The sequence below is a fragment of the Podarcis muralis genome, chromosome 1, assembly GCF_964188315.1.
Source record: "Podarcis muralis chromosome 1, rPodMur119.hap1.1, whole genome shotgun sequence".
Taxonomy (NCBI): Eukaryota; Metazoa; Chordata; class Lepidosauria; order Squamata; family Lacertidae; genus Podarcis; species Podarcis muralis.
In genome coordinates, this window is record NC_135655.1 from 27,082,957 (window position 1) to 27,096,285 (window position 13,329).

General features: G+C 42.5%; 1 protein-coding gene across 1 annotated transcript; it reads right to left on the reverse strand.

Moving 5' to 3' along the window:
* Positions 1-394: 394 nt before the first annotated feature.
* Positions 395-11,160, reverse strand: LOC144327444 (uncharacterized). The gene is made up of 3 exons (XM_077926857.1): positions 10,985-11,160; positions 3,367-3,582; positions 395-1,128 (listed from the first exon to the last, which is right to left on the reverse strand). The coding sequence occupies exon 3, from the start codon at positions 1,109-1,111 to the stop codon at positions 542-544; it is 570 nt and encodes a 189-aa protein (XP_077782983.1). The 5' UTR covers positions 1,112-1,128; positions 3,367-3,582; positions 10,985-11,160; the 3' UTR covers positions 395-541.
* Between the last annotated feature and the right edge of the window lie 2,169 nt (positions 11,161-13,329).

Here is a 13,329-nt window from a genome sequence, read left to right on the forward strand (position 1 = left end):
AGGAAGCTCCTTTTACCAGCTGTGGCTTGTATGATAACAGCCACAGCCATTGCTGGACCAGAAGAGCTTGACTACAGTAGTTAAGGCACTGGAGATTTCTGCACTGGATTACTGCAATGCACTCTATACAGGACTTCCTTTGCTGCAGCACCGTTGATACTGTCAGCATATAATACCTCTGCTCAGTGCTCTGCACTGGCTGTAGATTTGTTACCAGGCCAGGTTCAAGATGTCATTCTTAGTACAGTGGTGCCTCGCAAGATGAAATTAATTCGTTCTGCGAGTTTTTTCGTCTTGCGAATTTTTCGTCTTGCGAAGCACGGTTTCCCATAGGAATGCATTGAAAATCAATTAATGCGTTCCTATGGTCAAAAAAAGTCCAAACAAAGCCAAATTTGGTACAAAAAGAGTTTATTAAGTGCTCTTTAAAGTCACACATACTGTAAAGAGCATTTCAAAAATTGAAGGAACAATAATTTAAGTTTCTAAACATGACAGAAAAGCATTTAAAAATCACCAAAGTGTACTGTACATACATTTTCTAAGACTCTGGGGGACAACTCGAAGAAGGTTCCTCTTCCACTCTTTGCTTCTTGCTGAAGAACCTGTCCATGGTCTGCTGCTTCATCCGCCTTTTCAGCACCTCCCTGAAAGACGACATGACCCTCGTATCAAAAGTGTTCGCAAGGTCACGTGTCAGGTCCTTGTCAGGGTGGTGCCGCTGTGCAAAAGCCTGCACATCTTTCCATTTCTGGCAAATGTCCCTCAGTTCTTTGGAGGACAGCCGTTCCTCAGTTGCTTCCTCCTCTTCCAGCGAGGCCTGCTCCTGCGCAGCCTCTGCCTGCAGTTCGACCAGCTCCTGGGTGGTCAGCTCGTGGTCGTGCTCCTCCACCAGCTCGCTGATATCCTCCTCTGTGACCTCCAGGCCCATGATCTTCTCCCTCATCTTCAGGATGGTCCCGATGGTCGATGGATTCCTCCCGTACTCCCTGGCGAGGTCTGTCACACGCATTCCACCGTCGTGCTTCTGGATGATCTTCTTCATTTCCAGCGTAACCTTCTCCTTCTTCCTCTCGCCGGCCTCTGCAGCAGCAGTCTTCTTGGGCCCCATGGCAGAACAGCTCCTACCTTCGCAAACCCAAAAAAATAATAATCAGTGCTTCACATCCAAAAAATTCAAAAGCACCAAACCTCCCAGAAAACACACAAGCTTCCAGATTCTTGCAAACCCCTCCCCAACACCAAGTCCTTGAATTCCAAACACCCCAACCCAAAATCCAAAACCCCCCCAAAAAAGTTTTAAAAGTTTAACTTACCAAATGGCTGCAAAAGAAGTTTTGGAAAAGCTTCAAAAATCACCAAAGTCTTCAAAAACCTCAAAAAAGGCTACCACACCGCGTGCTATGAGTTGCTCCTCGAAGTCATATAAAACCCTTATCATATAAAACCCTTATCAACTTATATAAAACCCTTATCAACTTAGGGTCAGTTTACTAGCCCCACTACTTGCTCCACATATGCCCACTCGACTGCTGCCACCTGCGGAACTGCCACCCTTACAGCTGCATCATAATAGTCATTCTGCACTGCTAAGAATTCCATCTGTGGCAGCATCTACACTTTGGAACTCCCTGCTTATTGAAGGCAGCTGCCTTCACTGTACTCTTTTTGGCACCCACTTGAAATATCTTTGTTGAGGCAAGCCTATCCAGACACGTGGAAAGCATGACATGTGTTTTAATTTCCTTATTTTTGCTCATTGTCGGTTTGCAAAATCTATGTTTTAAACTGGCTTTTATTCATAGTTTTAATGTTTGGTGGTTGTTTTTTTGTAAAGTGGTTAGAGCTTCTATGACAGTCAAGTGATACCTAAATGTTGTGAAAGAAATGCAAATAAATGGAGAATAAGTGTTGCCTAGCTAGTACTTGGAGCGCCACACACACACAAAAAAAAAATAATGCTAGAAAGAAAGCATCCATTTTTAATGCTTTTATTCACAGTGCTTTCCAAAGGGAATTTTTGGACTGAGAAGTGATGCTTTTGTTGTCTGTTCAACCTTGACTACTAATTCAAGTTCTACAGAAGCCCTCCTTATGTATTCAAAAGAATGCATGTAGGCATAAAGTGTGGGGCCAAACAGGCTTCATTAGAACTGCTGCTGCTGCTGCCGCCCAGCAAGGACTGGGGTATTCTGGGGAAAGTTTTGTCGGGAGTTTCTGCCATTATTGATATTAATTTTTGGAATATTTATTTATATGTGGAAATTGTTCAGTTTGGTTATGTAGTCTTTGATGTGTTTTATGACTACTTTGCTATGTTTGTAATTATGTAAATCTTTTCAAATTGTAAGCCGCTTTGAGCATTGTTTTAACTGTGGAAAGGCAGCATACAAATAAAATGATGATGATGATGATGATGATGATGATAAAGTGTACACACCACCCCTACCCCAAAGGTCTAAAGTGGGTTCTGAGTGAGTTCAGTCAAATGCACCTAGAAGCTCCCTTCAGACTTTCCCACAACGTGCTGGAAGTTGGGATGATAAGTGAGCATGCTCAACACATTTGTCGACATTTATGGACATTGAGAAGGTGGGGTTGGCATGCCCATGCACACCTACAGCCTTGCGTAATAATTATTCCTTCTTTGTCCTTATACAAATCATTGGTCCCAAAAACCAGACAGAGGGCCTTCTCGGTAGTGGCGCCTACCCTGTGCAACACCCTCCCTTCAGATGTGAAGGAAATAAGCAGCTATCTTATCTTTAAAGGACATCTGAAGGCAGCCCTGTTTAGGGAAGTTTTTAATATTTAATGTTGTATTGTTTTTAACACTTGATTGGGAGCCACCCAGAGTGGCTGGAGAAACTCAGCCAGATGGGCAGGCTATAAATAATAAATTATTATTATTAAAAGACAGCCAGAGACCAAAAGTTGGACTAGATGACCCTTGGGTCCCTTCCAACTCATAAGATTCTATAAGAAGAGAAGAGTTTGGATTTGATACCCTGCTTTATCACTACCCGAAGGAGTCTCAAAGCAACTAACATTCTCCTTTCCCTTCCTCCACCACAACAAACACTCTGTGAGGTGAGTGTGGTTGAGAGACTTCAGAGAAGTGTGACTAGCCCAAGGCAGCTGCATGTGGAGGAGTGGAGACGTGAATCCGGTTCCCCAGATTACGAGTCTACCGCTCTTAACCACTACACCACACTGGCTCTATGACTGACTTACTGAGTCATCCATCTCTCTTAAGAATTCACACACTTATCAACCTCCCTTAGGTAAAACTCTTTCTGCCTCTCTTATGAGAATGACTGCTGAAAGCAAGCTACACAATCAGATTTCTCCTGCTTTTTGTCATACCTTTCTCTGTCTTTGTTTTTCCTCCTGGTTAAACGGTGAAGATTAATAGCTGAAGACGACCAATGGATCATTTAGAGTGTTAAGCATCAGTGATAAGCTAACCATCTGAGGATTAGGACAAGCTGGTGGGGAAAAGTGTTCTCTTGTCACAGACCAGTGATCCAGGATATATTCAGATTATGGGGCATGGCGCACGGCAGCTCCTCATATGGATGTCTGAGGAGAGAAAAGGATATGGAATGAAAATCTGAATCTTTGCTTTTTAAGCTGTTTTGATGTAAACCTGAAAGCTGATTCCTAGCCCAATCAAAACCAGTTAACAGTTGCTAATTGTTTCAGGTGATTACTAATACATATAGAAGTAAAAGAAAAAAGATTTTCAGCTTTCTAGAGCAATTTGTTTTTGTAAGTTGATGTGGTGGATCACATCAAGTTCTAAATGGTTGAAATCCAGTCAACCATTTTCTCACAGGCTGGGAAAATTCCAAGCACTATGGTGGTGGTGGTGGTGATGATAGCCAACTCCTGTAGTTTGATCCCATTACCTGGAATATGGGATTCAAAGCTTGTCCCCATCTTACAAAATTACCTTGTCATCCTTCTACTTCTCTCTCCGCAAAGTGATAATGCTTCATTGTGCATTATCTTTACCTAAACAATACAAGCAGGAATGGCTCATCTCCAAAACAAATTGCTACTCCTGAAGCATCTCCCTTGAATATCAAAACACTTCAAAGCAGGTTCAGTGTTTGATCAGGTCACCGTGGTTGGGGGTTGGGGGAGACAAAATCCTACACAACTGATTACTGTCACTTTGCTTTCCTACTTTCTTTCCCATAGTTGTGTTACTCACCTGCAAAGGGCAAAATATTATCATGAAGCTCTGGCAGCTCAGGGTTTCCTTGAATGAAAAAAAACTCATCTGGCCTCCTTCTGCACTTCATTAAAAGTGAAAAGAGACTATCTACTACCTTGATGATGTAGCAGCTTCTTCTGTTCATGAATGTAAGAGTTGCATTGCAACGCCTATCATCCATGAAAGGGGTGGACTTCAGGGTTTCAAATTTCAGTGTTGCCTTGTGCAAGGCCAAAATTCAATGTGTGCCCCTGCCTCTCACATTCTGTTCTGCTCAATTCTCTAGCCATAGTTGTGTTGCCCTGTGGTATTCCCTAGGTTCAGGGCCCAGTGTGGTGGAACCGGTCCGCCTCTGTTTCTTTTGACATTGTCTGCTGTGGTCAATGTGTGCTGTAGTTTAATTCTTGAGCTCTTGAGCAGAAATAGATGTTACAGATCAAGATGTTGGTTCCATCTCCTTTTTTGAATCACAGAGAAGGACAAATGGGCTCTACCCATCCAAAGAGCCACTGCAGTGCCACCTTCCACTGCCTACCTAGTCCCAAAGGTCGGCTTTTGCCTTGGACTGTTCGGTGGGTGAGCAGAAGCAGAACTGGAGTGAACAGTCTCCTTGCAGAAACTGAGCAGGATCTTTCTGTGCTTTGAGCGCTCCTGCTGATTTCTTGTGACTCTCCTAATGATGAGGAAGAGGAAGAAAGAGACATGGAGCTGTGGCAGCTCTGCGTCTCTCATGACTTCTTGTTAAATCATAATAATCTAGGCTTTAGAACACTTTATTTCCCTGCATGCCATCTGTTTCCCCCCTGCCACATGCTATGGGACAGGTGCTGCATTCCTCACAATTGTTCTAATCGATCCTTCAAAATCTGTACAAAAAGAAGAAATTTAACAGGACGCCCACAAAGAGCAAAAATATATGTGGTGATACCTTCACATGCTGGCCATCATTACCTATTTTATTTATAAGTATAGATAGTGTTATTTGAAATTAATATGGAGCCCACCAAACTTTTGGGGTCAGTGGGCACATTTGGAATTTTGAAGCAGTCCCATGGGCATCAGTCACAAATTGGATGCTCTGGGGGCATGGCATAGCTCAAAAATGGCTGCTCTGGGGACATGGCATAACATAAAATGGCTGTCATTCTGTGTGGTGTAACACAAAATGGCTGCCATATCCAAAAGAACAGAAAGAGATAAGACCGCAAAATGGTGGAGGCATACCCCTGCCCCATCAGCCATTTCATCAATGTGAAGAAAGTCACCTGTACCATCTGCTGCTCTTTTCACCAGAATGAACGGGCTAAATTGTGTCCAATCCTGTCATCTAATGAAATGTGGACATGTTTAAGAAAGCATGTTTAGTGTAGGAGAAGCCGAGTCAGCACAAAGTGGAACAGAATAGGAAGAGCAAACAGTCTCTTGTGCACTGTGGGTTTATAGGGGGATATTTACTAAGACCTTTCAATAGCATCATAAAAGGTGGTGATGCACACATTGGTCCCATGGGCACCAAAATGGTGACTTCTTTTTCATATTTACTTGAACAGTCACTGCATTGTCCTACTGTGTGCATGAGCATCCGATCAAATGTTTCTGTGTAGGTTAAAGAATGTACTCCTTACAATTTGAAGCATGTTTGGAGTGTCCTTATGGAATGGGTAACTGATCTGAGCAGAGACTGCTTGATCAGTAGTTTCATGAGAAAATACACATTTAGGCTGCACGTCAAAAATCCATAGTGCATCATTTGTCCTATGGGGAAAGGCTGTAACCAGGAGAATATGGCTTGAGATAAATTAGAACAAAAATTGCATCTGACCAAAACAGAGTTGCTACCAGCATGATCATACACCCTGCTATGAAACAAAATATTTAAATATAAGGAAATAATTGCTCCTGGTTCGGGGCTCTGGCATTGCTATTTTTTTCCCCCATAATGAAAGCTAATCATAGCATCTGAAAGAACAGATACATTGCCCTTCCCTCTTTTTTGGTTTCTTTAATGCAAGTTTTAATCTGCTCAGAATTAGATAAGAGTTTTAATCCTCTTTGTTCTATAAAACATTTCTCAAAGGAATGGATTAGCAGATGTGTAGGAGGAGCTGGGAGTGTTTGAATACCAAAACAAATGTTATCCTGCTTTGCTGGATTCTCCTGAAGTTCAAGGAATACAAAAGCCTTCTTTTAGTGCACTTATTTCTGCATTAGCCACAATAGATTAACGAAATGCCCATGATCAACCATAGAGCTTCAGAAAATCAGGTGGGGACAAACAAAGAATAGGGAAAGACTGTTGTCTTCCATGTCTTGCTTTCAGGGTTTCTTGAGACATCTGGCTGAGAACAGTTTCAAACACAAAATGGGACTAGATCAACATTCCTCAAGCTGCTGCCTTCTGGACGTTTGTTGGACTGCAACTCCCATCATCCCTGACCATTGACTGGCTGGGGTTGCTGGGAGTTGTAGTCCAGCAACATCGAGCAAGCAGCAGGTTGGGGAACAACGTACTAGATGGATCCTTCATCTTATTTTGCAGAGCTCTGTGTATGTTCTTATGCTTTTTTTTCTACCTGGTGATCAGAGTTCTGTGGGTTAAGGTTCAGTTCCATTTTATTTGCAACATTTTGCCTGCAATGACAATAACAGCATGGCAATCTGCATGTCCATTAAATGAGAACAATCATTTGGACATCATATCTGACTCCAGTTAAAAATCCTTCAGATAGGAGCGCTTCGAGAATTTGAGGATTCCAATATAAAGTGACCTGAAATGCACATCCTTGACGAATGTGTGGATCAGAATTCATTCATACTAGAAATTAATAGATGCATGCTGATACCATGCATTAAAATACATTACTACTACAGTGGTGCCTCGCAAGATGAAATTAATTCGTTCTGCGAGTTTTTTCGTCTTGCGAATTTTTCGTCTTGCGAAGCACGGTTTCGGAAAAGTTTTAGAAAAGCTTCAAAAATCACCAAAGTCCTCAAAAAACTCAAAAAAGGCTACCACACCTATGAGTTGCTCCTCGAAGTCAAGTCACAACTGTATTAACGGTTTTAAGAAAAAGGAAACAAACTTGCAAGACGTTTTCATCTTGCGAAGCAAGCCCATAGGGAAATTCATCTTGCGAAGCAACTCAAAAAACCAAAAACCCTTTCGTCTTGTGAGTTTTTCATCTTGCGAGGCATTCGTCTTGCGAGGTACCACTGTACTACTACTACTACTACTACTACTACTGGCACATTTGCAATTTTAAGCAGGGTCTTAACTTTGTGAAATGTTGAAATTCCTATATTGCAAGGGTTGGACTACATGACCCATGGGATCCCTTCCAACTCAACAATTCTATGATTCTATGTCAAAAAAAGCTAAATCCACATCCTGAAATGGAATTCTATAAAGTAGTTCTATTATCTTCCATGCGAGAAGCAGCTGGTAAACCATATAAAGACTATAGTCTAAGCCTAATTAGGGGTGCCCTAACATAGACTCTGATAATTAGTGCATTTCTACCACACCTCCATATAAGTAAATGCATTTATAAACAGTCTGCTTTTTTAACGTATGCCTCAATTTCCTGTAAGTATAAAAATACAGTGAATAGAGCCACAGCTATTTCTTATTTATCTAGTTTTGAATTTTAATGAGCTAGAAAGCCGTAAGTTCATGCATTTTTTAAATTGCACAAATGAATCTTATTAATCCAATTCACAGTCCTGGGATAACTTGGGTAGGCGGTAATGCTAAATAACATTTCATTTAAGGCTTCATCTTATGAGCCATAGCCCTGAGGGAATTAAGTATTTAGGGACACAACTGTGCCAGCATTATGGCACCCCCTGTAGCATTGTGTCAGTAGTTGGAAATACATGATCATATATTGCTTAGTTACTACTTGAACCAAACAGCCCAAACCTTAGTCAATGTGTTGATGTGCAGGTGGAGGTGGAGAAAGTCTCACTGAGCCCCATAAGAGATGAAACCTGATCTTATGCCTGCCCTGTGCTCAGAAGTGCGTCCCAATCCCATTGACTTCATCTATGCAGAATGATCACTGCTTTGTGAAAGAGCCTATGGTTTGCATCCAAAAGGTTCCAGGGTCACTCTCTGGCATCTACAGGCATTCCCTCCAACATATCACAGGGGAAAATCGGGACACAAATCTTCTGGGGCCGTCATGCTGGCCACATGACCTGGAAGCTGTATGCCGGCTCCCTCGGCCAGTAAAGCAAGATGAGCACCACAACCCCAGAGTCGTTTGCGACCGGACCTAATGGTCAGGGGTCCCTTTACCTGAAGAGAACAGGTAACTTTCAGGTAGCTGCGGGCAGTAAATCTGAAAGAGGGAAGGTAATGGAGAGGGATATACCGTATATGAATATGTGGGCAGTGATAAAGATCTGATGGTAATTTAAAAAATAATAAAAATATGTTCCCAATAGACCCACATGAGTAACGAACGGAAAGGTCAGGGAGGCAACAAACAACATCACTATCCTAATACACAGAAACTGCCTTATAACAAGTCAGATCATTGATCCATCCAGCTCAAAAAGGACAGGCAGGGTTCTCCAGGGTTTCAGGTAAAGGATATTCCAGCCCTACCTGGAGATACTGGGGATTGAACCTGTGGCTTTCTGCATCCAGAGCAGATGTTCTACCACTGAGCTTTGGCCCTTTTCCCTCTGGCAAAATAAAAGTGCAAATCTGACCATTTTACTTGCCTAGGGGAGGAGAGGAGGCTTTTCTGTTTGAACGTGTATGTTAATTTCCCTGCATGGTGGTAATTTTAGGCTCTAAGTTTAGCTTGTGTATTTCTGCACAAGAAAAGAAGAAAGCAATTTGCAGCTCTACGCAGAAAGGCCCACCACTTCCAGTTCATTTGCGTTTCATCTTGATTATCAACACATTTGTCATCCCCCTGTAATTTATTCATTATCTTTACCAAAGGGGAAGGAAAAGGTGTGGAAAGGAAGGGTGGGGAAATAAGTGCACTTGTCAAAACGTGAAACAGATGCTCTTACAATGATGGAGACAATTAATGTTCTCGAGAAAGTATCAACAGGCAAGGGGCTGTGCTGCGCTTCAAATTTCTTGGGAAAAACAGATGTCTGAAGATGCAAATGCAGATTTATTTTGTAAGCATGTGAGCAGGCTGTCTCTGGCTTGGAATGAGCTATCACATTTCTTCCTAAAGCCTGGGCTGTTTTGCTATTACTTTGATCTAAACGGCAAGAAGACAATAGATCAGAGACCAAATAGCTGACAATTAGTTTGGGGTTTTTTTAAGAAAGAAAGAAGAGAGAGAGGTAGGCTTTTTTTCTTTGATTTGGATTTGATCTACACATTCTGCTGAATAAGATGGTAGAGTCTTGAGTGAACTGGTACGAGTGGATCATGCCATTTCAGCCCTGCAGGGAGCACCATTTTAATGGTGCCCCCATAGTGAAGAAGAAAAGCAATCTCCCAGCAAGTAAAATGTAATATAGCAGGGGGAAACATAATTACCCTTTCCCCTGCTTTGCAGGTGGGCTGGGTGAGCAGCTTTGCACCTGGCTTCAAATGAGAGAAGCAAAACATTTTGATTGGTTGGCAAAAGCCTCATGCAGCTGAGAGGAAGGAGGGAGTTGGCTGCTTATATCACCTGGGCAACTCCTCAAAAGTAGCTGAATTTCAGCAGTAGTCCACTTAGAGCAGTCCTATTTGAGATCTATAGGTATAAGGCAGTTTCTAACTTCCAATAACTTGCAACCAGCTCAGTCTAGGGTTTGCCAAACTTGGCCCTCCAGCTGTTTTTTGGAATACAACTCCCATCATAGCTAACAGGACCAGTGGTCAGGGGTGATGGGAATTGTAGTCCCCAAACAGCTGGAGGGCCAAGTTTGGCCACCACTGACTTGAAGGTACAGTATAGACCAGTGGGGCTCCAGCTGTTTTTGGACTACAATTCCCATCATCCCTGACCACTGGTCCTGCTAGCTAGGGATGATGGGAGTTGTAGTCCAAAAACAGCTGGAGGGCCAAGTTTGGCAAACCCTAGACTGAGCTGGTTGCAAGTTATTGGAAGTTAGAAACTGCCTTATACCTATAGATCTCAAATAGGACTGTTTTACTCTGGTGGCTGAGATTGGCTATTAAGTCTTCTGCCTGACATCCTCAACTAAGCCAGCTGTAAATGTAGCCATTGCAGTCTGCAGGAAATTGTCTATTTCAGAGCTGATATCTAAATATTTCTCTGGGATTTCAGCTAGGCTCTCTGGAAATAGTTTATTCCCTTGCTACTGAACTTAAAACTGCTTGCACATGTGTATATGAACTGTTTATATATTGCCATCTGTCAAACATTGTAAGGTTTGTTATAACAAATCCATATGTGAAAAGTCCCTATTGGGCATGGGGAGAGCCTATCCCAAAGCATTGTTGACATGTGGACGAGTCCTTAGGCACCTGCTTAAAATTAACTACGTGCTTTAACTGCTTTTCTAAAAGTGGGCAGGATAACTGAGTGAATAAACCCTTCCAAGAGCAGTAGTCATTTCACCCTAAATATACTTACAAGGGTATAGATCTGAACTCAACAAGTCCTTCCAGTTAATCAAGCATAGGATCACATATATATGTGATAACAAGGAAGCAAGAGAGACGTGGACCAGCTATGTTCAAAATTTCTCTTGCCTTTCCCCCCAACCATGTGAAAAGGGGAAAGGAAATTCCACTGGATTCCACTGTCGTGTGCAGGCATTATTTGTGCTTACCTTGCTTTCAAGGTGACCAACTGTTTGAATGTGTCCTTTGTTTCATTCGACAAATCATCTCTCCAGTGGTCTGCGCCCTGCAACCTTTCTGAGTCCCTGAAAATGTGAGTTTTTATGTGAGCACCAGAAGCTGTGGAGGCTGCCTACTGTGTTCACCTGGCAGGTGTTCACTGAGTGTTTTAAGTGCAATGTTTTCACTTTTAGAAAAAAAGTGCACCAATTTCAGGCCCTCTGCAGGCAAAAGCCAGAGCCACACCCTGACTGCCACCCACAACACCCCATTGGCTGTCCAGATTTCACACACATGGAAGAGTTATATGCACATATATTAATGTGGTCACAGGGCTCCTCCTTAAGATTGCCAGCTTTGCAGCCAGCAAGGGCTTTGCTGCTACATATTCACCCAGTGCCTTACCAGTTGCACTGGCTCCCGGTGGAGTATAGGGTCAGGTTTAAGGTGCTGGTTTTGACCTTTAAAGCCCTTTGTGGCTTAGGGCCCTCATATTTACGGGACCGCCTCTCCTGGGATGCCCCGCAGAGGACCATGAGGTCCATGAATAATCATAGTTTAGAGGTCCCGGGCCCTAAGGAAGTCAGGTTATCTTCCACCAGGGTCAGGGCCTTCTCAGTGATGGTGGAATGCTCTCTCCCATGGGACCAGGGCCCTGCAGGATTTAACTTCCTTCTGCAGGGCCTGTAAGACAGAGCTATTCTACCTGGCTTTCAATTTGAATTTAGCCTGATCTTTTCTTCCCCTTCCTTCCTTCCCTCCCCCTCCCCTTTTTATGAAGATTACCCGCTCTGGGATTCCACAGCTAATTCTCCCCTGGCCTCCTTGCTGGCCCAAATAGGACGAATTTAGCTAGCTAGCCCTGGTGATCATCTAATGTTTATTGGATGGATTTTCCCCTAAATTGATTTTAGAACTTGGAATTTATTGTTATTCATGTTTTATGCTGTTTTTTGTTGCATCACAATTAAGTGTTTCAAATTTGTTGTTAGCCACCCTCAGCCCGGTTTTCTGAATAAATAAAAAATTATTTTTTATTATTACATTTATCAGCCATCTGGGTGAGGTGGGGGCCAGCAAACATGACCACATTCTCTCAAAAGCAAATAGGCTCTGTTTGTCTGAACACCTCTATGAGCATGTAGCTTAAGTGTGTGCACCCAGCTGCACTATCTCCAGGATGGTGGGAAGTGGAGGGTCCCAAATTCAACATACAGCCATCCATACAGCCATCCATGTGTTCATTTGTGCCCAGATGAGCACCTTGAATATGGCCAATATATTGCACTTGCTACCTTTACGGAAGTAGAATATGTTCCTTACTTACTTGACTTCTCCTCACCAGCGCTTGATGAATTCCTTTCGTATTTCATTCCACCTGGTAATGAGCTCCTGTATCTTTGGTCAGCAGTACATAGGAACTCATGTGGTACACCGTTTTTTTTAAAAAAAGGTTCTTTTGCCATCGATAAAAGGCAACCAGCAAAATAAATAAATGTTTTTTGCAAAAAAAAGGGGAGGAGGGAGAAAATCAATAACAAATAGAAACACTCTCATTAGCAACATTTGTAGCTGTCTTTATTGCTCTGTGCCCCGTGAAGCTTTCATATTTCCGCTCAGTGCTCTGTCAATTTATTTTCCCTTTCTCTCTGTTTGTATTATCTAAAATGATCAAACACCAAGCGTGCCCTGGAAAGTACACCAATTAAGAACCTCATTGAAGTCTTCTTGAGCATACGAGCTTCCAACGTAATTGGAATAATAAACTCATATTTGGTAGGTTACTATTTGTATTTCATTAGCAGTAAGGTAGGCTCCCATTTGGATTTCATTAGCATGACGAGTGCCACCTTTTCACGTTTTATATATATATATAGGATTTATTTTTGCACCTTCATACTGCAAGAGCAGCAGGGCTGAAAACATCTGGGCTGACAGTTCCTCAAATCAACGGGGAAATTCTACCTCCAGCCAAGTCAATCAAAGTTTTACAATTAACTTCACAGAGGAAAGAATCTCACCCATCAAACAGCTCCGATTTCTTCATGTCACTGAGATTAAGGCAAGCAGACACCAGTTGTTCTCTTCATATTCATCCCACTAGAGTCAATAAAGTTACTCAGGAGAACTCTTCCTGATTTGAGGTGATTATTCCTTCCACTAGCAGCCCATGCTGCTCCATCCAAAATTGTTTAGGAGGGCTACCTGGCCACCACACACACACACACACACACACACACACACACACCAAGAAGAAAGGAACAGGAATTGTCTTGGGATCAAAGCCAAAGAATTGAGGATTGTAATCTAAGTGCTTGGAAGCAAATCCCTGACT

Excerpts from the sequence above, each read along its gene's own strand:
- LOC144327444 (XM_077926857.1), bottom strand. The coding sequence starts at position 1,111 with ATGGGGCCCAAGAAGACTGCTGCTGCAGAGGCCGGCGAGAGGAAGAAG.